General features: G+C 40.5%; 1 protein-coding gene across 2 annotated transcripts in view; it reads left to right on the forward strand.

Moving 5' to 3' along the window:
- SNX29 (sorting nexin 29) overlaps window positions 1-25,209 on the forward strand; it is a 1,801,773-nt gene that overhangs the window by 812,777 nt on the left and 963,787 nt on the right. For both annotated transcript variants that reach the window (XM_089669411.1, XM_089669412.1), the window contains exon 13: window positions 8,467-8,595. In XM_089669411.1, the coding sequence (XP_089525537.1) occupies window positions 8,467-8,595 (129 nt within the window). The remainder of the gene's footprint in view (window positions 1-8,466; window positions 8,596-25,209) is intronic.

The following is a 25,209-nucleotide window of genomic DNA, read 5'->3' on the forward strand; positions in this document are numbered from 1 at the left end:
AAATACACACGAGAGAATAGCTCTAATGCTATTGAGTTAAAAAGTATACTTGTGTGTATGTATACATATAATAACATATATCTTAAAAAAAGTCATATTAGATAGAAGGGAAATAGAAAATGGCAATAAAATGAATTATGAAAAAAATTAGAATAGAAAAATGGCGGTGAAAATAAACAATAATAATGAATAAATTAATAAGATAATGAAAAAGGTAGATTATTGTACCATAATTAAAAATGGATAAAAATAAATAATAATAAAAGCAAAATTAAAAGAGCGCATTTTGGATAAATGGGCTTGCTATAATAGTATGTGAATTTTGTGTATCTCTTTATTATCCCTTTGTGGTGTACTAAAAGGGATCGTATTTAAATTAGAGAGGGATACGGAAGGGATACACCTAAATTTGTTGTAGGAACGGACTATTATTGATAAAGTACAAATAGAATATTGTGCGGTTGTTTATAACCACCATTTGGAAGGAAGCAAATTTCTCTATAAAATGGAGCTTATTTCAAGCTCTTCATTTAGGCCACCAGGGGATAACATATCCAAGGTGTAGATCCAAAAAGTTTCCCTCTGACAGAGATCCAAAAAGTTTCCCTCTGACAGAGATGCAAAAAGCTCTCTGCCAGATATAGGTCCCGTGGCATTCCTTCGAGCACTGCCCGAGGGCCCGGGGTCAGTAGGGGGCCCCATGAGATGCCCCTGGTACCTTTCATTGGCTTTTTCATAGGCTTTTTTTGGGTGTGGGCGAGGACACAGGGGCCCCATGTTGCCCTATTGCCCTGGGGCCCCATGAGTTGTCAGTCCGCCCCTGGTGTGGTTCTACCCACATAGTTCAGACCACAAGAACAAATTAGACAATAGATCATGTATTCAGAAGAGCGTGTGTAAACTTTCTTAATCTGATATGATATCCCTTTGACAGTGAACTTCTTTTGTCTATGATGAATAAACTGGCATGTCTTACATAAGGTTTTTTTGCACTGATACATATCAACAATAGGGAAAAGGGTGAGAGGAACTGTGTTCTTTGTCCTAGTTTTAAGTTTGCTAGGTGCTATTTTCCCTTTTAAGCTGGGAACTTTCCTGTACGAAAACGTGGGTTGTTGTGGTAAAGTCATTTGAAGTAAGGGTCTTGGTGTAAAATTGGCCAGTGTTTGTGTATAGTATATTAAAGTGTTACTAAAGCCAGTACCCTGCATAACTCTATCTGGTCTACCACAGTACACAGAACATGGAAATGCAATTATTTTAGTAAACATAAACTGCAAAAAAACATTTTCTCATCAGCAGTTAGAGCAGTCTTGTGATTTGTCAATTGTCTTCTTTTCAGCAGAGCACTGATTAAAGCTTGTAGGAGAAGTTTTCTTTCTGTTCTAGGAGGATGCAGAACCCCTGACCTCTTTCTGGACAGTGCTGATTGGCCCTGTGCTGATCAAATGAACTCTCCCAAGGAAAAAAAAACCTCTCTAGCAATACACACTAAACTGAGCATGTGCAGAGTGTCTCCACACGATCTGTCTTATCAGGAGATAAGAGGGGGACAATGGAAGAAGGGGAGGATCAGAGAAGTCTGGATAAAACCGAATTTTACACAATGCAGAGGAGTAAACCCTTAGGTTCCACAGTTACTATAACAAGCATTATAATATCAATGTGCAGTGCTAATAAAAATGTGTGTTATAATCGATGACCAGTATGATCGTAAAAGGGAAAGGAAACATCATAAAAAAGAAATAGAGAATAGTGAATACTCCAATGAAGAAACAAAATGGACGGTATAACAAATCACAAATGAAAATAAATAAGTCCTTTAAATATCATAATAGTCCTAAAAATAGTGATGTGATCAAATCAACAAAATGTAGTGACTTCTGTGACTTCCGCACTGCACCTCCACCATAATGCACTCACCAGAAGTAAGTAGCAAGCAAGCAAGCCCAGAGCAGAATGACACTAGGGGGTGTTCCTGCTTGTTCCTCCTGCTGGTGACCCGGTTGAAGTGGGATCTCTCCAGAAGCCAGTGATACACCAAATGAACAATCAAAAGTAGAGTAGCCAAGTCTCCATCTCCAGCCCACGGTGAACCAAGGAAAGGGATTACTCCTAGAGGGCAAGCTCATAGACCGAGCCCGGAGACAGTATCATATAGTGTAGTATATGATCAATGGATAAAAAGCACTTACAAAGATGGCAGCCGGACCATCACATGGACAAGGCAGCGTGACATCAGCACGTGTTTTGTGCACACGCACATTCTCGAAGGGATCCACCTTTACTGCATATGCAGACTGATTTTACTGTACTGGGTTTAGTAACACTTTTGATAAGTTTCGGTTGTACAATTGTTCTATACAGCTGCACTACACTTAAATAGTAAGAATACACATACTGTGTAGTGTTGTTCACTGCATTCCTATTCATACTGAATGGGCAGGAGCTGCACTAATACAGTAATACAATATACGGCATTGCACATTGCACAACGTATGCAGCACGACTTGCCTTTCATGCATTGTGGTGCCCTACACATTACAGCTGAAAACAACGCAAGCTGATGCAACACTGGTGTGAATGGGCCCTGAAAGCAGAAACAAATTTAATCTCTAATACATAACCTTTTATTAACCCTTTTTTTCTAATTTAATTACCCCTCAATAACTCAGTCCTTGCCCTGCTCATCTTACTTTTTGCCATTTCATTCCTTTTTGTTTTCATTTTCTTCATAAAATAACTGCAAGGATTTGTACTAGAAATATTGGAGAATGAAAATGATTAAAATGACCACTGGTTGAACTGGGGACAAAAGTGTGTATTCTATTATTTCCTTCAGTTTGTTTTTAAAAATCTACAAAATTAAATATATTTTAAAGTGGAACTTCACCCAAAAGGGGAAGGTCTACTTTTCCTCCTCCTCCTCCAGCGGGTACCTGGTTTTGACAGTTGCTTGCTCCCACTTCCTGTCAGATTGCTGCGGCAGATACACCGGAACCTGATTCTCTGCAAATATAAATGTTAATGGAACCCCTGCCAACCCACTTGGAACAAAACATGCTCACTTGGCTTCAAGGCCCTTTCTTGACCCATTAGAGGTTTCTTAGTATGCAACACTTACTGTTAATTGTCCGAATGTCATATGCATATTGATTTTTGCTATAGTATTTGATTTTTTATTAAACAAGATATGAAGTTACACTCTTTGTTTATTAAAAGTGCCAGTAACTATACAGTATTTCCCTCTCACATGATGGCAAGAAATGCCATCTTCATTGTACATTGTCACAACCTGAAAGTTGTCAGAGCCACATAAGCATCACCTAAGCAATAAAGATGCCACTTACTGCCATACTTGCATGTTATGATCAATCTTCAATTGTCTTCTTTTCACTTAATCTTCATCGTCACCAATGGCCATGGCATGGACTTCTTCTAATAGTGTATGTTTGGTTGCTGATATGTGTTTACTTCTACTAGTGCTTCTAAGTGCAATAGTTTTGATACTGTTGACCATCCCCTTCACTCTCTTGGCCTGCAAGACTCTGCTCTCTCCTGGTTTTCCTCCTACCTATCACAGCGCTCCTTCAGAGTTACTTACAGTCAGGTCCATAAATATTGGGACATCAACACAATTCTAACATTTTTGGCTCTATACACCACCACAATGGAATTGAAATGAAACGAACAAGATGGGCTTTAACTGCAGACTGTCAGCTTTAATTTGAGGGTATTTACATCCAAATCAGGTGAACGTTGTAGGAATTACAACAGTTTGCATATGTGCCTCCCACTTGTTAAGGGACCAAAAGTAATGGGACAGAATAATAATCACAAATCAAACTTTCACTTTTTAATACTTGGTTGCAAATCCTTTGCAGTCAATTACAGCCTGAAGTCTGGAACGCATAGACATCACCAGAGGCTGGGTTTCATCCCTGGTGATGCTCTGTCAGGCCTCTACTGCAACTGTCTTCAGTTCCTGCTTGTTCTTGGGGCATTTTCCCTTCAGTTTTGTCTTCAGCAAGTGAAATGCATGCTCAATCGGATTCAGGTCAGGTGATTGACTTGGCCATTGCATAACATTCTACTTCGTTCCCTTAAAAAACTCTTTGGTTGCTTTTGCAGTATGCTTTGGGTCATTGTCCTTCTGCACTGCGTCCAATGAGTTCTGAAGCATTTGGGTGAATATGAGCAGATAATATTGCCCGAAACACTTCAGAATTCATCCTGCTGCTTTTGTCAGCAGTCACATAATCAATAAATACAAGAGAACCAGTTCCATTGTCAGCCATACATGCCCACGCCATGACACTACCACCACCATGCTTCACTGATGAGGTGGTATGTTTAGGATCATGAGCAGTTCCTTTCCTTCTCCATACTCTTCTCTTCCCATCACTCTGGTACAAGTTGATCTTGGTCTCATCTGTCCATAGGATGTTGTTCCAGAACTGTGAAGGCTTTTTTAGATGTCGTTTGGCAAACTCTAATCTGGCCTTCCTGTTTTTGAGGCTCACCAATGGTTTACATCTTGTGGTGAACCCTCTGTATTCACTCTGGTGAAGTCTTCTCTTGATTGGTGACTTTGACACACATACACCTACCTCCTGGAGAGTGTTCTTGATCTGGCCAACTGTTGTGAAGGGTGTTTTCTTCACCAGGGAAAGAATTCTTCGGTCATTCACCACAGTTGTTTTCCGTGGTCTTCCGGGTCTTTTGGTGTTGCTGAGCTCACTGGTGAGTTCCTTCTTTTTAAGAATGTTCCAAACAGTTGTTTTTGCCATGCCTAATGCTTTTGCTATCTCTCTGATGGGTTTGTTTTTTCAGCCTAATGATGGCTTGCTTCACTGATAGTGACAGCTCTTTGGATCTCATCTTGAGAGTTGACAGCAACAGATTCCAAATGCAAATAGCACACTTGAAATGAACTCTGGACCTTTTATCTGCTCATTGTAATTGGGATAATGAGGGAATTACACACACCTGGCCATGGAACAGCTGAGAAGCCAATTGTCCCATTACTTTTGGTCCCTTAACAAGTGGGAGACATATATGCAAACTGTTGTAATTCCTACACCGTTCACCTGATTTGGATGTAAATTAAAGCTGACAGTCTGCAGTTAAAGCACATCTTGTTTGTTTCATTTCAAATCCATTGTGGTGGTGTATAGTGCCAAAAATGTTAGAATTGTGTCGATGTCCCAATGTTTATGGACCTGACTGAATAACTCTTGCTCCTCCTCTCCACTCCCTCTTTCTGTAGGGGTCCCTCAAGGTTCTGTCCTTGGGCCTTTTCTCTTCTCCATCTACACCTCCTCCCTTAGTCACTTGGTAAGCTCCCATGGCTTTAAGTACCATTTCTATGCTGATGACACACAAATCTATCTTTCTACTCCTCACCTCACCTCTTCAGTCTCCTCTCGCATTACTAACCTACTAAGTGATATATCGGCATGGATGTCACTCCACTTCCTCAAACTCAATCTTTCCAAAACTGAGCTCATAGTATTCCCTCCAGCCCATGCCCCCTCTCCTGACTTCTCTATCAAGATCAATAACACAACCATCAGTCCCTCCCCTCATGCCAGGGTACTAGGTGTAATCCTAGACTCCCATCTGTCCTTTCAGCCCCAAATCCAATCGCTGTCCAAATCATGCAGACTTCACCTCCGCAACATCTCCAAGATATGGCTGTTTTTAACCTCAGAAACTACTCAGTAACTTATTCACTCCCTTGTTATCTGTCACCTTGTAACTCCCTCCTCATTGGCCTACCTCATCACAGGCTATCCCTTCTTCAGTCTATCATGAATGCTGCTGCCAGCTCATGCACCTTAGCAAACCATTCCATGTCTGCCACCCCTCTCTGCCAATCCCTCCACTGGCTTCCCATTGCCCAACGGATAACATTCAAAACATTAACAATAACATATAAAGCCATTTATAACTCTGCCCCAAAATACATCACCAATCTTGTCTCCAAATATCACCCAAACTGTACTCTGCTCCTCGAACGAACTCCTGCTCTCTAGCTGCCTTGTCTCCTCCTCCCATGCTTGTCTCCAGGACTTCTCCAGAGCTTCCCCCATCCTCTGGAACTCTCTACCCCAATTTATCAGATTATCGCCTACTCTCGCCTACCTATCTCTTCAGGGAAGCCTATCCTGCCCTCAGCTAATAATGGAATCTGCTACTCCTCCTACCAGTCCATCCCCCACAGTTACTACCTTTTGTACCACTAGCCCCTCCCTCTTAGATTGTAAGCTCCAAGGAGCAAGGCCCTCCTAACCCTCTTGTATTGAACTGTATTGTTGCTGTATTGTCTCCCGTTATATTGTAAAGCGCTGAGCAAACTATTGGCGCTATATAAATCCTGTATAATAATAATTAGCACTTTTTTACTTTGGTAGTTGTGATTTTCCCTGTCTGTCCCTTGAGTTGCAAGGCCTTTTTACTAAAATCATCCCTGCTCTAAGGCTGGTTGGCGTTCATTTGACTTTCATGGATTGACTAGTTACTGAGTGAAGACTTCTTAATATGTTTGCGACCAAAACTTCTGTTCTTTGACCAAATTCTAAAAACAGCTGATGGGATTGCATTGACTGCTTAGCTTTGGGTACAAACATATTTTATGTTTATATAGAATCTGGTTTATTTTTCTGTTCAGTTTATATTTTTTTTCACACAAGATTGCACAACTCTTACCTATGATTCTTACTGTATGTGATTCTTGTGTGAATATGTTTCTAGACAGACCAGTTGGTGTGTGTGTGTGTGTATAGTGGATATAAAAAGTCTACACAACCCTAATAAAATGTCAGGTTTCTGTGATGTAAAAAAATTAGACAATGATAAATAATTTCAACATTTTTCCACCTTTAATGTAACCTGTAAACTGTACAACTCAGTTGAACAACAAACTGAAATCTTTTAGGTGGAGGGAAGTAAAAATAAAAAACTAAAATAATATGGTTGCATAAGTGTGCACACCCTTAAACTAATACTTTGTTGAAGTACCTTTTGATTTTATTACAGCACTCTTTTTGGGTATGATTCATGGCACATCTTGACTTGGCAATATTTGCCCACTCTTCCTTACAAAAACACTCCAAATCTGTCAGATTGCGAGGGAATCTCCTGTGCACAGCTCTCTTCAGATCACCCCACAGATTTTTGATCAGATTCAGGTCTGGGCTCTGGTTGGGCCATTCCAAAACTTTAATCCTCTTCTGGTGAAGCCATTCTTTTGTTGATTTGGATGTATGCTTTGGGTTGTTGTCATGCTGAGATATGAAGTTCCTCTTCTTGTCCAGCTTTCTAGCCTGTAGGTTTTGTGCCAATATTGACTGGTATTTGGAACTATTCATAATTCCCTCTTCCTTGACTAAGGTCCCAGTTCCAGCTGAAGAAAAACAGCCCCAAAGCATGATGTTGCCACCAACATGCTTCACTGTGGGTATGGTATTTTTCTGGTGATGAGCAGTGTTCTTTTTGCGCAAAACATATCTTTTGGAATTATGGCCAAAACATTCAACATTGGTTTTATCAGACCATAACACATTTTCCCACATGCATTTGGGATACTTCAGATGTGTTTTTGCAAAATTTAGCCGAGCTTGCATGTTTTTCTTTGTATAAAAAGGGTTCCATCTTGCCACTCTACCCCATAGCCCAGACATATGAAGAATACAGGAGATTGTTGTAACATGTACCACACAGCCAGTAATACCAGATATTCCAGCAGCTCCTTTAATGTTTCTGTAGGCCTCTTGGCAGCCTCCCAGACCAGTTTTCTTCTTGTCTTTTCATCAATTTTGGAGGGACGTCCAGTTCTTGGTAATGCCACTGTTGCTTCATATCTCTCCACTTGATGACTGTCTTCACTGTGTTCCATGGTATATCTAATGCTTTGGAAATTCTTTTGTACCCTTCTCCTAACTGATACCTTTTAACAATGAGATCCCTCTGATGCTTTGGAAACTCTCTGCGGACCATGACTTTTGCTGTAGGATGCAACTAAGAAAATGTCAGAAAAAACCCACTAGAACCGCTGAACTTTATTTGGGATTAATCAGAGGCACTTTAAATGATGGCAGGTGTGTACTGATCCCTATTTAACATGCTTTTGAATGTGATTGCTCAATTCTGAACACAGCTACATCCCCAGTTATAAGAGGGTGTGCACACATATGCAACCACATAATTTTATTTTTTTATGTTTACTCCCCCCCCTAAAAGATTGCAGTTTGTTTTTCAATTGAGTTGTACAGCTTAAAGGTCACATTAAAGGTGGAAAATGTTGTGAAATACTTTATTTTTGTCTAATTTATTTACACCACAGAAAACTGACATTTTAACAGGGGTGTGTAGACTTTTTATATCCACTGTTTGTAGAAGTATGTATGTGTGTTTTAACATCTTTATCTCTCTTTCAAACTGATGGTTCTTTCTTTTTTCCAGATCACTGAGAAACCTGCTTGATTCTGAGATGGAACATTCTTCAATACTAAGGTTGGAAATTGACAACCTGAGGAGGAAAATGGCAGAACAGGAAGAGCGACATGCAGCAAAAATTCAAGCCTTGGCAAGGTTGGTTATATTTGTCATGAAATAGTGCCAGTACATTTGAAGAGTCTCTATCGTTGTCTTGGTAAAAGACCTAAATATGCAGTGATGGCCAAAAATATTGGCACCCCTGAATTTCTGTCAGAAAATGCACCACTTTGCCCAGAAAATTGTTGCAATTACAAATGATTAGGCATTCTCATGTTTATTTCTTTTGTTTTTATTGGTATGACAGAGAAACAAAAAGCCAAAACTGATGCATTCCTCGCAAAACTTCAAAAATTGACTGGACAAAATTAGCACCTTCTCAAAATTGTAAGAAATAAGTGCATTCCAAGTTTGTGATGCTCCTGTAATTTGTAATTAAACTCACCTGTAACAGGTACTGACAATGCATAAATCACACAGCAACCAGTTGAAATGGTGAAAAATTAACTCAAACTTTGTGTTGTGTGTCTCTGTGAGGAGCATGTATGGAGCATGGAGAAGATAAAAAGTATCAAAGAATTGCCTGAAGATTTGAAAACTAAAATTGTGGAAATGCATGGAGCATATCAAGGTTACAAGTCCATCTCCAGATATCTTAATATTCCTGGATCCACTGTGTGCAACCTTGTCAAAAGGTTTACAGCCCGTGGCACTGTTGTTAATCTCCCTGGACATGGTGGAAAGAGAAAACTTTATTGAAGATTGCAAAGAAGGATTGTTCGAATGGTGGCTAAAGAACCTCAATCAACTTCCAGCCAAATTCAAGCTGACCTTCATGCACACAGTACAACTGTTTCAGCTTGCACTATACGTCACCATCTGAATGAAAAAGGACGCTATGGTAGGAAACCCAGGAGGACCCCACTACTGACAAAGAAACATAAAAAAGCCAGATTGCAGTTTGCCAAAACTTACTTGAGGAAGCCAAATTTTTGGGAGAATGTGACGGGGACAGACGAAACAAAGCTTTTTGGTAAAGCCCATCATTCTACTGTTTTCAGAAAAATGCAATGATGCCTTTAACCGCCTCCCGCCATATAGTCCAATGACGGGCGCAAGGCGGTTATCTCGTTCTGGGAGGGCATCATATGACGTCCTCCCATTCTCACCGCGCATGCGTGGCTCCGGGAGTGTGCAGCTCTGCGATCGGCGGTGCGCTGTGTCCCTCAGACACAGCGGATCACCGATCCATGGAAAGAACCGAAGATGTCGGCTCGGTCATGTGATCAGCTGTGTCCAATCACAGTTGATCGCATGTAAACAGGGAAATGCCGGTTATTGGCATTTCTCTCCTCACGAGCTGCCACGCTGACAGCTCGTGAGGAGAGGATAGCCGGTAATCGGCATTCCTCGGAGGGGACATGTGCACTGATCATCAGGGCACTGATGATCAGTGTGCCCTGATGTTCTGTGTAGCTCCAGCAGTGCCACTTGTCAGTGTCCATCAGTGCCAGCTCTCAGTACTCATCCATGCCACATGCCAGTGCCCATCAGTGCCACATCATTGCCACACATCAGTGCCTACCAGTGCACATCAATGCCACATATCAGCGCCCATCTGAACTGCCTTTCAGTGTCACCCATCAGTGCCAGTCAGTGCCCACCTATCAGTGCTGCCAATCAGCGCCTATCAGTGTGCATCAGTGCCGCCTGTCAGTGCTGCCTATCAGTGCCACCTAACAGTGCAAGACAGTGCCAGTCAGTGTCGCTTATCGGTGCCATATATCAGTGCTGCCTTTCAGTGCCCATCAGTGATGCCTGTCAATGCCGATCAGTGCCACCTACCAGTGCCTCCTCATCAATGCCCATCAGTGCCACCTATCAGTGTCCATCAGTGCAGCCTATCAGTGCCCATCACTGCAGCCTTATTAGCGCACATCAGTGAAGGAGAAAAATCACTAATGTACAAAATTGTATAACAAAAACTAAGAAAAAATTTTTTTTTTTCAAAATTTTCAGTAGTTTTTGGTTTGTTTAGCAAAAATAAAAAACTCAGAGGTGATTAAATACCACCAAAATAAAGCTCTATCTGTCACAAAAAAAATTATAAAAATTTCATATGGGTACAGTGTTGCATGACCGCGCAATTGTCATTCAAAATGTGACAGTGCTGAAAGCTGGAAATTGACCTGGGCAGGAAGGGGGGATAAGTGCCCTGTAGGCTAGTGGTTAAAGAAAAGTATAAAGTTCCTACAATCAAACATGGTGGAGGTTCACTAATGTTTTGGGGTTGCTTTGCTGCTTCAGGCACTGGATATTATGAAATCTGAAGACTACCAAAGAATTATGGGGTGCAATGTAGGGCCCAGTGTCAGAAAGTTGGGTCTAGATCTCAATCTCATAGAGCACCTGTGGACAGATCTTAAAACAGCACTTGGGAATAGGAACCCTTCCAATTTGAGAGATCGGGAGCATTTGGAGAAAGAAGAGTGGTCCAAAATTCCAGTAGAGAAACTCATTGATGGTTCCAGGAAGCAATTGATTTCAGTTATTTTTTCCAAGGTGTGTGTTACCGTATATTAAATTGAGGGTGTCAATAATTTTGTCCAGTCCATTTTTGGAGTTTTGCATGGAATGTGTCAGATTTGGCTTTTTTTTCTCTACTTTTTTGTGTCAAACCAATACAAACAAAACAAAGAAACATGAGAACGCCTAAACATTTGTAATTGCAACAATTTTCTGGGCAAAGTTGTGCATTATCTGACAGAAATGCAGGGGTGTCAATATTTTGGCCACAATTGTATCTGTTTCCTAGATATGTTTTCTTTGTAGAATGTGAAGTAGTGAATTTGTTTAGGCATTACTCCTTGTACTCATTCATTGCAGTACTCTTAAGACTAGTACACACGATCAGGAAATTGTACGTAAAATGCCGCTTTCGAAGCGATCATGCGATAATCTGATTGTTCGTACACAGCTTTTGTCCGAAATTATTTGAAGGGACATGCACAAAAATGTTTCTAGTGTGTTTTTTTTTTTACATTCTTTTTAATGTTTTGTAAGAAAAATAAGGTTACAAAACAGTGCCTTGAGTCATACCCCAGCTCGGTAATGGTTTGGAAGATTTCTGGCTGAGACACTGAAAATAAAAGAGTAAAACTGTAATTGCAGGAACAGATTCACAGAACACAATCACTGTGGTTTAAAGTATCCATTCTGAGAAAATGTATTATTACATTTTATTTAAGGGGGTGGTGTGAGATGTTATTAAAAATTAGCAAATAGAATAATGTCACATTTCATATGTCATAGACTATGCCTAACAGTTGCGAAACTAAAACCTCAAGAAGGGACGGGGAGAGAGAGAGAACATCTAGGTCTGTTGCGTCTGTGTTTTAAGTGAGGGGCACAGGGCACATTTCAGCATTGCAAGCAAGATGGAGTATCTTGTGCTTAAATGAACAATACAGTGAAAGTCAATGTCACTTCCCATCTTTGTTTATATAACACCATTCTTGTCCACATTACATTCAGCTGATTGCTGGCAGCTCTTGGTACATTGGCGCAGAGAGATGGCGTCCTGTTCCGCTCTCTCCCATTTTCCTTAAAATAATGGGTTCATCAGGGATGGTGGACCATCTGCTGGTACAGTGGCTAATCACACAGAGGCATAGTCTGATGAGGAAGTAAATAACATGTATGAGAAGTAGAAACATCACAATGTGAGCACCTAATTTCTGTAACCATGTTGCTATACCATGCAAAAACTCCTAATTCCTTAAAGGGGTTCCATTTATCTTTAGCAATATCTCTGACCTTATTCTGTAGTTCTCTTATCCTAGCAAGATGACCTTTAATAATGTTCTCATTATCAGAAATGTATATACAACAGTCAGTGTGGATAACCTTACATATCCCTCCTTGAGCGGCAGTGAGATAAGTTTGCGTTAATTTATGCTCTAATACTTATTTTCTAAGCTAAGCTATTTCTTCATTTAATACACTTAAATCACTGGTAGTAAGGTTAATAATCTCATCAAATTCTAGTGTAATTGTTTATTACTTCAATTACCCATCCTGTCCAGGAAGGGAACCAAAACCATGCCATGTCACCTTCAGTGAACAGTTCTCTTTTGAACACTAAAAGGGTATTCTGGAATTTGACCTGGTAGTGCAGGTAATAACTTCCCAATATAACATGTACCTGTAACATTAATAGGAATCCAGGCGTAAGCTTTATATCCACATATAAAATATAACCCTCTATGTATGGATGTTATTCCTGCTCCTAAAAACTAGATGTAATAACATGAAATCCCAGGTAACCAATATTTCCACATATTGAGAACTGTGAGCATTTTGTAAAACAAAGGGTACTATTTAGTTCTTTATCTGGAATATACACTGCTCAAAAAAACTAAAGGAACACTTTGAAAACACATCAGATCTCAAAGGGGAAAAATATCATACTGGATATCTATATTATGAAACAGAAAAGTGCAGCGCTAAAGTCAAATAAAATGCAAAGTTCCTGTCACTGATAGCGACAATTAACCACTTTAAGACCAGCCACTACATTAAAACGTTTGCAGGGCGGCACGGCTGTGCCACCACCCTACCTGTGTCACCAATCGCGGCTGCGGATGTCAGTCGCCGGGTCACAGTCAGTCATTACCGGCCGTTTCCCGGCGATTAGCGGCAAACACTGACAGAGCAGGGCTGCATTGTTTACACACAGCTCTGCTCTTTGTCAGTTCCCTGTCAGCTCCTGACAAGCTGATCGGGACAGAAGAGTTTATCTGTCCGGATCAGCATGTCTCCCTGCAGTACACCCCCTTGCCCCCTAGTAAAACACTCCCCTCACACAGTTAACCCTGTCATTGAATAAAAATGTTAACACCTTCCTCCCCAGTGCCATTAGTACAGTGTCAGTATTTTTTTAATTGCACTGATCACTGTATTGGTGTCACTGGGGATGTCAGTGACCCCAAGTCAGTTCCCCCCCAGTGTCAGAATGTCCGCCGCAGTCCTGCCATAAGTCGCTGATCGCCACCATAAGTCGCTGATCGCCGCCATTATTAGTATAAATAAAAATTAAAAATCCCAGTATCTTTCCCGCCATTTGTAAACGCTATAACTTTCACGTAAACCAATTAATTTACACGTATTGTTTTTTTTTTTAGCAAAGACATGTTGCAGAATGCATTTTGGCCGAAATGTATGATGAAATTTTATTTTTACATTTTTTTACTGGACGTGTTTTATAGCAAAAAGTCCAAAATATTGTTTGTTTTTTTTCAAAATTGTCAGACTTTTTTTTTTATAGCGCAAAAAATGAAAAACGCACAGGCGATCAAATCCCACCGAATGAAAGCTCAATTTGTGGGAAAAAAAGGACGTAAATGTAATTTGGGTGCAGTGTTGCATGACCGCGCAATTGTCAGTTAAAGTAATGCAGCGCCGTAACACAAACCTATTCTGTAACCGCTTCCTGACCAGCCTATAGCAGACATATTGCTACAGGGCGGCATGGGTGCGCAAAATCATATATATATATATATATATATACATATATATATATATATATATACATGATTTGTGCTCCCATGGTTTTCACGCCCTTCCCAGATAGCATCAGATTGCCCATCAGTCATCACATTTAACCCCTTGATTGCCAGGAGCACGCTCATGTACAATAAACCTCCATTGCTAGTATAGTGTCTGAACGGGTCAATATCTTTGATCAGATCAGCACTATACCAGTGTTCACATTAGTATAGCGTCCCCAAAAATGCAGCGTTAGCGGGATCAGCCCCGGCACCTGCCAGCACCTGTGTTTAGCCCCTACGCTTACCCTCCCCTTCTTCCCCAGCAAGTGCAGTGCCAGTAGGTCACTGTCACTTGATACATTGCACACAAAACCGCAGTGTTGGCAGAATCAGGCCTGATCTCTGTTAGTACTTGCCGGTAAATTTTGATGACTCTCATATGCAGCAGAGTGCCAGTACTAGTGCCGCTCTACCTTTTGGTGAACTGGCGAGTACCAGCGGTCTAGTACATCTTGGTCTTTCACATACCTCCTTGATTTTTGGAGCTGTTTTTCACAGAATATCTGTATCCGTTGATTGTGGATCAAAGCAATTTATATGCACAACAATTTATCAACCGCCAACCCAAATTCAAACCTTGCCAGACCATTCGCATGGAAACTCATTACGGTTTTCAAATTTACATTTTTTTTGGGTCTAACCTTCAACATAGGCATTACTAAAAGAATGGATAAAGGGATATTGTCTGATATACAGTATGTCCTGAACTGATTAAACAAGCTGTAGGGGAGGAGTACATATTGCTGACAAGATTAAAATGAAGCCCGCAAAGCCCATTTTATTCATTACCATAAAAAGCCATTTTAAATTAACATTATCAAATGCTTTTCCAGCATCTAGTGTAATAATAGCTGTATCGGTATCTGGAAAGGATTTGGCATTTTCAAGAGCTAGTATAATTTTTCAAATATTCAACGATGCTGATTGTCCTTTTACAAATCCTGCCTGTGCGTGACGTATTGTAGTAGGGATAATCTCTGCTAAGTAGGAAGCCACACTATTTGAAAGAATCTTTACATCTACATTTATAAGTGGAATGAGCCTGTAAAAGCCTGCCAAAGTTGGGTCATTATCCTTTTTGCTATTCAAATTATATATGCTTGTAATCCTGTAGGCAAATATGGTCCCCCTTCCCTAATGTTTGTAGCGATTTTTGTTAATAAATTATAGTTTTGTGTCATTTTATAAAATTCAGATGAATAACTATCCGGGCTTGATGATTTATTATTCACCAAATTTTTGATCATATGCTGAACTTCCTAAATAGTAATAAGTGCGTTTAGATTGTTTGGGAAATTGTCAATTTGGGTAGGTTGATTTGATCCACAAGTGAGGTGGCAATTGCACTATTAAAGGGCTCTTGTGAGTATAGATCCTTATAAAAGTCTGTTAGTAATTAATTTATTTCAGACAGGGTATTAACCATAGATCCTTTAGGATTTTTAAAAACTAAAATATGGGTGCGTTTATAAGGGCCTTTGCAACGTTTATCTAGTAATTTTCCAGATTTATTGCCAAATTTATGAAATTGTATTGAAGCAAATGATGATTTAATCTGCTCTTGTTGGTCAGTCCACAGATCAAATTGTCTCTTTGCTTCATGCCAGACTTTTTTATTTTTCATTGTATTAAGTTGAGTTAAATTGTTTTGCACTCTTCTCAAAGCAATACTAGCTGAAATATATTTATCAGCTGAAAGTCTTTTGAATTGTGATACATAAGCTATTATCTTGCCCCTGAGGATGGTTTTAGCCATTTCCCAAAACAAGTTAGGATTTAAAGCATGGCCACAGTTAGTTTGAATTCATTCCAGGCATTTTTCAGATGGCACTGGAAATTTTCACTTTGAGCTAAATAGGAAGGGAACCTCCACAATCTTACATATCCTTGAGGTTGCATTTCAGCTAAAGTTAAGCTTATTGGACTGTAGTGTGAAATTGGTATGTTGTCTATGTTGGTCTCTTTGACGAGTGATAGTGTAGATGCTGAGCAAAATTATTATTATTATACAGTATTTATAAAGCGCCAATAGTTCGCTCAGCGCTGTACATTACAAAGGGGGACAGAACATGTGACAGAACAATACCAATACAATGCAAAACATGAGGGGATTGAGGGCCCTGCTCTTTCGAGCTTACAATCTAGGAGATAAAGTGTCTATCTTAGAGAATGAGTTGTGGGGAGATGAGTAAAAGGTATACTCCTTGTCTATGGGGTGAGTCAGTTGCCATATGTCTGTTTCTATCCATTCTTATAGATTGTAAGCACTTCCACCAGCTACATCCTCCCTTATATACTAGCGGTGCTCTTCTACCCACTACTACATCATGCTGACAGCCAAAAGTGGTGATTGTAGAGGAAGTGGTGACAGTGTGGTGATTGCTAAATCACCAAACTTCACTGCCTGGCCTCTCAAAGTAAAATAGTGTCAGGAAGTGGTGAAAGTAAAGATGTACATTGTGGCTGATTTGCTCATTGCTGGATCTTAGATCATGCTAACTATATCCAGCTACAAAACAGCATACCCTTGCAAAATCACAGAAAACCTTAATATTCAAATTTGTAAATAGGCAACACTAGCATCTTTAGCTCATCATTTTAGAGTTAAACCAAAATGATAGCCCTAAAATTATGTTTTTGCTTCTGAAATTTGCAGAGATACCTAACTTGTTTTGGTTAATTGGCCTTTAAAGTCACCTACATTTAAAATGTAGTGCCTATTAGGAAATAGTTCAGTATCTAAAAAACAAATTTTGATAGTAATTTTCACCACAGTCCTACAACTTTACTGTGTCCATTAATGTTCCAATGCTGTAACCACCACCATTTTGCTGAACAACACATTCACCACATGTTCAGAACCTGCATAGTAACATAGATAAGAGAGCAGAGTAAAATCCCCCAGAACGTGGAAGTTTGTGCATTCAGTACCCATTACAGGTACACATCTATCCTCCTCTCTGTCTCCAAGAATACTCTGGCAGTCAGCAAGTGCAGACTAGTAAGACCCAAAAAGTGGATACAGGGAAACACTTCCTGAATAGCTGGATAAACAGCACCTTCTGTGCTCCCTGGGAAGTATGAGGTAATGCTTTGAGCTTTGAAACACTGAAAAATGGACAAATAATAGATCCAACTGACTTTTGAGTCACACAAAGTAAATAAAACCAAATTGTTTTATTAGTACAAATAGTTAAAATATCAAGTTAAAAATATAGCACATTCATATATAATATCAATAGCTAGAACTCATCTGGAATGGATGTCACACTCCTAGTATCTTACACTGTGCAATCATACAGGGTGTAATATACATCAAATGTAAAAAAAGACATATGTAACAAATCAGCTGAAGGTTGGACTAGCCCTAAACTCAATGTATTTCCCAGAATGAAGTTCTGCTTCTCCAGGAGGCCAGATAAAAATGCACCTCTCCTTCCACCTTCACTTACAACTTGCTGAAAGAACTATTACTGTTCTAGCAATTATAAACTCTGGTGCCTGTAGCTGCTTCATTGATTCGACCTTCGCTAACCAAAATAAGATCCCGCTCCGTACTAAGACACAAAGACTTTCAGTCCATCTGGCTGATGGCTCTGGTATCAGTTCTGGTCCTGTGACACAAGAGACTATGCCAATTTTCTGCCACTCCTCCTCAGGACATCAGGAATTTCTATATCTGGATGTCATAACTTCACCAATATTTCCGGTCATCCTCGGCATGCCCTGGCTAAGAGCGCACAACCCATCCATCAATTGGTTTTCTGAGGAGATCCTTTTGTCTTCCAAATATTGTCAGAACTATTGCATTCCAAAGGAACCATGCACAGTAACTCCTCTTCTTCGTATCCATCCTGATTCTGAGATGATGAAACTCGTTCCTGTCGCTTACCATGATTACCTGGATGTATTCAACAAAAAGAGTGCCAATTCTATTCCTCCGCACCGCCCTTATGATTGTCCTATTGAACTTCTGCCTGGTGCAGAAATTCCTTTTGTGCGAATTTACCCCCTCTCTCCGAATTGGAGTTAGAGGTCCTCTGGAGTTATATAGATAAAAGCTTGGAAAAAGGGTTTATTCGGCCCTCTACATCACCAGCGGGAGCTGGAATCTTCTTTGTCGAGAAGGAGGATCATACCCTCAGACCATGTGTAGACTACCGTGATCTGAATAAAATAACAGTCAAGAATCGCTATCCTCTTCCCGATTCCCGAATTGTTCCAAAGGCTTACAGGGGCATGTGTCTTTTCAAAGCTGGATCTGAGAGGCGCTTACAATTTAGTCAGAATTTGCGAACGGGATGAATGGAAGACGGCCTTTCGAACACGCTTTGGGCATTTGGAATACCTGGTGATGCCATTTGGCCTCTGTAATGCCCCAGCAACATTCCGACACTTTGTGAACAATATATTTCGGGACTATCTTGATTAATTTATTATCAATTACTTGGATGACATCCTAGTCTTTTCCAGCTCAATTGAACGACACCGGGATCATGTAAAGAAGATTCTGGATAGATTACCCCAACATCAACTCTATGCCAAAGCTGAAAATTGTGAGTTCGAGAAACAGACTATTCAGTTCGTCGGACTTGTGATCACCCCCGATGGCATTGCTATGGATCCCCAGAAGGTGACTCCCGTATTAGAATGGGGCTCGTTCCAAGAGACAGGAAAGCAGTACAACGCTTTGTGGGATTTTCCAATTTTTACAGAAAATTCATTAAGAACTTTTCAGGTATCATTGCACCAGTAACACAGTTAACCAGGCAACATGTTACTTTCAAGTGGACTCCTGAGGCTCAAGCAGCCTTTGAACAATTAAAAACCTCTGCTCCTATCCTAAAGCACCCAGATCCTGCCTTAGCCTTTGTCCTTGAAGTAGACGCTTCTGAAAATGCTGTTGGAGCTATATTGTCACAACGACAGGGACTCAAATCCCTTCTTCACCCTGTTGCTTTCTTCTCTAGAAAGTTAAGCTCCTCCAAAAGGAATTATGATGTGGGAGACAGAGAGCTGTTAGCCATCAAGGCAGCCCTTGAGGAATGGCGGTACTTGCTGGAGGGAGCCTCCCATCCTATTCTCATTTTTACGGATCACAAGAACCAAGAGTACTTGAGAACTGCAAAATGCCTAAGGCCACGACAGGCAAGATGGGCACTGTTCTTCTCCCGCTTTGTGTTTCACTTGACATACCGTCCAGGATCAAAGAACGGTAAGCCCGCTGCACTCTCACGTATGTTTCATGACCCAATTGTACCATCTGAACCTGATACCATTCTGCCAGACTTGTTCCTAGGGGGTGCATCATATGGAACCAGCTAGGAGAAGACTTATGAGGTCTCACTGGACATGTCAGTACATAGTGACCTGCATCACCACAGTAGAGACAGAGGTTGGAGTTTTGTCGTCGAAGACGTTCAGCAGAGGATAACGGTGGTCTCCAGAAGCTCCTTCTAGGAGAATTATGATGCCTTCTTTTACTGGGGAGTATGTCTTGTTGTGGGCTTTTGGAATCATGTCAAAAATATGACTTTTATCAAGACATAATGTTATATAGTAAACAGCTCAGCAGAACCGGATGTTAAGAGTTAATTTTGTCTTGGTTAAACCTTCAAGAATTCTAGTTAAAGAAATGAAGAGAACAGGGAATTAAGACTTTTCCAAGACAATGGGATGTTTGAACTGTCAACAAGGACTATTTGTATATGGAAGTGAGAAGAATGCATCTACAGAAAGTCAAACACATAGGACTCTGACTTGTAAACATTTCAACAATAATGAGACGGGAACTCAACTGTTTGGAAGCTTAACCAAAACCTGTAGAGTGTGATGAACCAACAAACCTCTGAAACTATTACTATCTACTATTGTTCACCAAGGGTGAAAGCATTAACAATTGTTTACTATGAGTCCGATACAAGGGCTAGGCAAACAGAGATTTTTTCCCTACAACAGAGGAAATGTTGATGCTGAAACCAAGGGGTGAAATTCAGGACATTTAAGTTTAAAAGTTCACTGTATATCATTACAAAAATGTACTACAAAAACAGATTATGAATAAGATGTCATAGACTTTAAACACCACTAAATACTCAGCAATGGGAACTATATATCACTAACTTGAGTATTGAGATGATGGGAAGTAAGATGTATTATAAACTAGCATTAGTTACATGTCTTATCAAGAAACAAACAGGATGATACTTCAAGGAGGAATAACCGAATATACACCTATATTCCATGGTCCCTATTTAGAATATCATAGGTATGATCACTGCTATATCTGGATAGAGCCGTATATTTTATTCCTGAAATTACCTGAAGATTCCACCCAAGGTATGAGTCATCTCAAATGCTCACATTGTTCTGTGATACATGACCGCCACCTGGCGGGCAGGTGAGAAATAGCTTATGTACACACATTTCTCAACTAGCCAATCAGGAAGCCTGGTGGGAAGGTATCTTAGAACAATGGACTAGTGGATATAAAAAGCCCATGTGCTGTAACATGAAAAAAAAACCTCATGAAAAGAAGAAAAACCCTCATAAAGACCTCATGGAAAGACCTGACATCTGAAGAAGATCTCTGCTGAAATAACTACTCTTCCATCTTTTCAAACTTCCTAAAACTTTAAACCTCTAAACTTATAACTTCCTACATTCTCCCCTATTGAATCTCTCACTTGCCTATATATCAGTCTAAAGGCGTTCCACTGCCAGCTAAATCCACGGGAGAGTTGCCTAGTCTGACGTCCGGGTGTGGTGAGATGTTTATTTGATTTGTATTAATTACTTTCTCTGTTGTGTAGAATCATAAAATTACCTTAGTGTATTACAACAATATTGGATAGTTAGATATATGTAGTCAGATACTGTGTTACTGTTAAAAAAATTGTTTATTGCCATATTATAAATTTTTCCATATTTCATAATTTATTGAATATTAATAACCAGAGTATCATATATCAAGGGCTTACTTCTTGCAAGCCTATGGCCACGGCATGTAAGAATATAACCTTTGAGATATTCGAAATTATTAATTATTAATAAATTTAATAAATATCATATCATTTAAATTTGTGATTGATGTAATTAGTTAGAGACATTATTAGTGTGTCTTACATTGGTAGGATATATTTTTGATTGTGTGTACCAATATTCATTTATCACCAGTCTTTTGTGTTTTGTGTTAATATATATATAATTTTTGTACATAAATAAATTTTTATATTTATCTATTATAAGGCAAATTTTGTGTGTATGGTACGAAATCATATTGGCTAAAAGAATTCAAGGTATAATAATAAGTGGTGATCAAATTATCAAGGTGTCCAAATTATTGGTTTACTAAATATTTGCCGTATTTTAACGGCTGGAGGCACTGTAATATTTCATCTAAGGGAAAGGGACACGCCCTTTATAAATAATATATATCCTTACATAAACCACCACAACATAAATTTGGAGGCACTGCTGAGATCCATAGAAATCGTACCATAACACAAAACGCACTGGTGATTGTATATTTGTACACGTTATCAAACATATATTTTGTATCAAAATGGCATCCAGTAATCACGGATCCACCTCTTCCAAGCATAACGAGGAAAATATGGCGGCTCAAGGCATTGAGCAGGAAGTTATGAAGCCAGCTCGGAAAGCTGCCGGTGCTTGGCAGAAGTATGTTGAAAATGAAGTAATAAATTATCTCCGCAAGAAATTGAATTTGGGGGATAGCAATAATGAATTTGTGGATGAAGAGAAAGAGCAGGCCATGGGCACCTTTGAGGACCTGTTTAACCAAAAGGGCCAGGTTGTTGGGTTTTTAATGGCATTTGCTGGAGCAGAAAGTGATAGAGGCCGTGACAGACTTCTCCTAGAAGCTTGGCCCATGTTATGGTTCATGACCGCTGGAGCTGCCCAGCAGACCAGGATTCTAAGGGAAGAGTTGTCAGAGGCCCGCCTCTTGTTAGAAAGCAAAAATCAGGACATTGAGTCTTTGAAAGGGAAGCTTGGTCATGCCGGTGTTCGTTTAGACGAATCCGAGAAACATTATGATAGATTGGTCGGAGACTTTCGAAGTGCTCAGGACCTATATGAAAGAAACTTTCAGGAATTAAAACAACTTCAAGAGAAGTATCAGGACTTAAAAGATGAGGTGAAGTACTTCAGATCAGAGAGGTTATCTCCTGTCAAAATTAAAGTTCACCCAGGGGATAAGCATGACCAGTCAGAACTTACCTTGATAAAATCTGAGCAGAAAACTCTGGAGGAGCAGATTATAAGGTTGACGGCCCAAATAAATTCTGGGGTCCAAAGACGGACCAACCCAGTCAAGCCAGAGGCTGATGAGCGGAGATACCCGCATCACAGCGAAGTATCTGATAGTGAGTCAGGGTCAGAATATAGGTCACCTCCTAAGCTTTCAAGATACACTCCAGAGCGCTCTGAAGAAAGATATGAGGTTTCATATAGGCAGGAAGGGAAATCCCAGGGGTCATTCAGGAGATATGACACCCCAAAGGTCATTAAGTTCCTGAAGGACACTGTTCCTATGTTTTCTAAGAAAGGGTCCCTTGAAATCACCGAACACATGAAAACATATGAACAGACGTTAGAGATTCTGGGCATTAGAGATGACCACACCAAAATAGAATTGCTGCCATGGGTGTTTGAGGAGAAATACCGGCAATTCTTTGAGACCTTGAGGGCCTATTCCAATCAGTCCTGGAGAGAGGTTAAACATAAGTGCCACATGGAATTTGGGCCTTATAAAACTGTAACCTCTGCCAAGGCTGCGGCCTACAATTTAAAGTGTGGTCCTCACCAAAGCCCTGCAGAATTTCTGGCTGTCCCCAGAAATGCCTATTTCCTGGCTGAAAAGGATCCCAATCCTAACCAGCCAGAATTCAAGACACTATTCTATGAAGCATTACCTGCTTACATAAAATTGGGACTTGCAAAGGATTACAGAAAGGGATGCTCTCTTGATTGGTTGGTGAGAGAGAGTGACTATTTATTCTCGATCCAACAGTCCAGTGAGGGCGGGATAAAAAGAGAACCCAAAAATAGCCCCAAGATAGTAGCAGCCACTACCGTTTCCCCTCCAAATCCAAATTTGCAGGCAGAGAAGAAATCATATGCGGAAGTAGTCCGTGGGGGTAAAACCAATGGTTCCCCTAGATTTGTACCTCAAGCCCAGCAAGTGAAGGAGGTTCAAAACTTTGCACCCCAAAACCAGTGGGTGAGAAAGGATAGACAAAAGCCAGGGAACTACGGTAGTGGAAGTGAGAAGAATAAAAAGTATGGTAAGGGCCAGTACAGTGATGAAAATCAAAGGAGGCAATGGTATCCTCAGAGGTTCTATTATCCTCGCCAAAACCAACATGGGAATTTTTATGGGAACCCCAATTTCAACAGGAACCATAATTACAATAAGAATCCCAATTTTAATAAAAACTCCGATTTCCAAAGATTTCCTCCACGCCAAGAACACCCTCAGGCTCAAAGGGGGGATACAGTACCCCAGGCTCCCTTTAATAACAGGGAGACCCCAAAACCTCAGAGAGAACAATGGCGTCGGGACCAGAGCAGTAGTTCTGACTCTGAGTCTCATTACCAGTCTCGTCCAAAATACAAGCGCAAGTATAAGAAGAGGGAGAATCAACAGAATGACTCCTCTGAGCGTATTGGACAAATAGAGGCACAGGTCAGCAAAATGGCTGAACAGATGGACAGGCTTGTCACTCAATTTCCATCCAATCCTTTTTTAGGAGCAGCTCCTGTGACCAACCAAGGGTCACAGAATTAACAGGCAACCAAGCCTTAAACCAACAGGGGAGGACACTGAGTCAAATGACAGGAGATGTGTGCCCCGTCCCTGACACGCCTACTAATGGAGAAGCTAGTTCTCAGGCAAAGGGGGACCAGTTGTTGGTTATTAATGATTCTCCTGTTTTTCAGTGTCCATCTATTGCCCCTAATATAGTCGCGGCATCGGAAGTCGTCGGGATTGACAAGCCAGACGGAGCACCAACTTCTAGTTGTGCTTCTGTCTTGAGACAGTCCAAGAATCCCACCAGGGAGGATAAGGGTAATGTGTCCACCACATGCGGTGAGATAAGAGCCAGTCATATGTTATTGAAGGGCCCACAGATCTTCAACCACACTAATTTCATGTGTGAGCTGACTGAATCTGATGGGAGATATTATGCCACGGTGCAGGTGCAGGATGCCAGTGATCTTTCGATTGTCGGCTTAATAGACACTGGATCCCAAGCAACCATCATGTCACAGGAGCATTTTGACAAAGTGGCGAATGTCATGCCCACCAAGCCGAGACTTAAAAGTTTTGACAGCTCATTGATTGGTGTAGGTGGAGACCCTTTACAAGTCATGGGTACCGCCTGGCTGAAACTGAAACTGGGTAATAAGGAACTGAGACACCCCATCATCATTGCTAGCATATCACAGCACCACATGATAATTGGGATGGACTTCCTAAAAAGGCTGAACACCATAGTTGATTGTGTGAACCAAGTCCTGTGGTCACAGGTAAATACCCCAATTAAATATGGGAAACTTAAAACTCCCCATTCCCGACAACACTGCCACCTGGTGGAAGAAAGGCCTGGATCATTAGAAATCCATTTCAGGAACAGCCAACTTCCTGATGTAACGGTTATCAAACCTGATGACTGTAACCCTATCAGAAGAGATGAGGAACACATTTTTAGAATTCCCCAAGATAAAATCAAAGATATTTCCCTCCAAGATGACATCCTTACGATATCTTTTCATCAGGAGGATAAACCAAGAAAAGGGGGAGATCACACCCAATTCTTGACAGGTATTGAAAGGGTTAACAGCGACTTGTTTATCCCCATCCGGATAAATGGTCTTAATAGGTCAAAATATGCCAAACTAGATTTGAGACAGGAACACAGCTTTGTAAGCCATGGGTTGATAAAACACCTGACCGAAATGGAAATGATCCGTTTCTCCACACCTCAGCGTCATTGGATTTCAGACTCCCTTGATGACTCTGATGATCACAATTCAATGGCTAGGTGTCTCTTAAACGTCACTGTAGGAAACA

This window comes from Staurois parvus, unplaced genomic scaffold (assembly GCF_062004578.1).
Source record: "Staurois parvus isolate SC_StPar_1 unplaced genomic scaffold, SC_StPar_1.0 ptg000075l, whole genome shotgun sequence".
Classification (NCBI taxonomy): Eukaryota; Metazoa; Chordata; class Amphibia; order Anura; family Ranidae; genus Staurois; species Staurois parvus.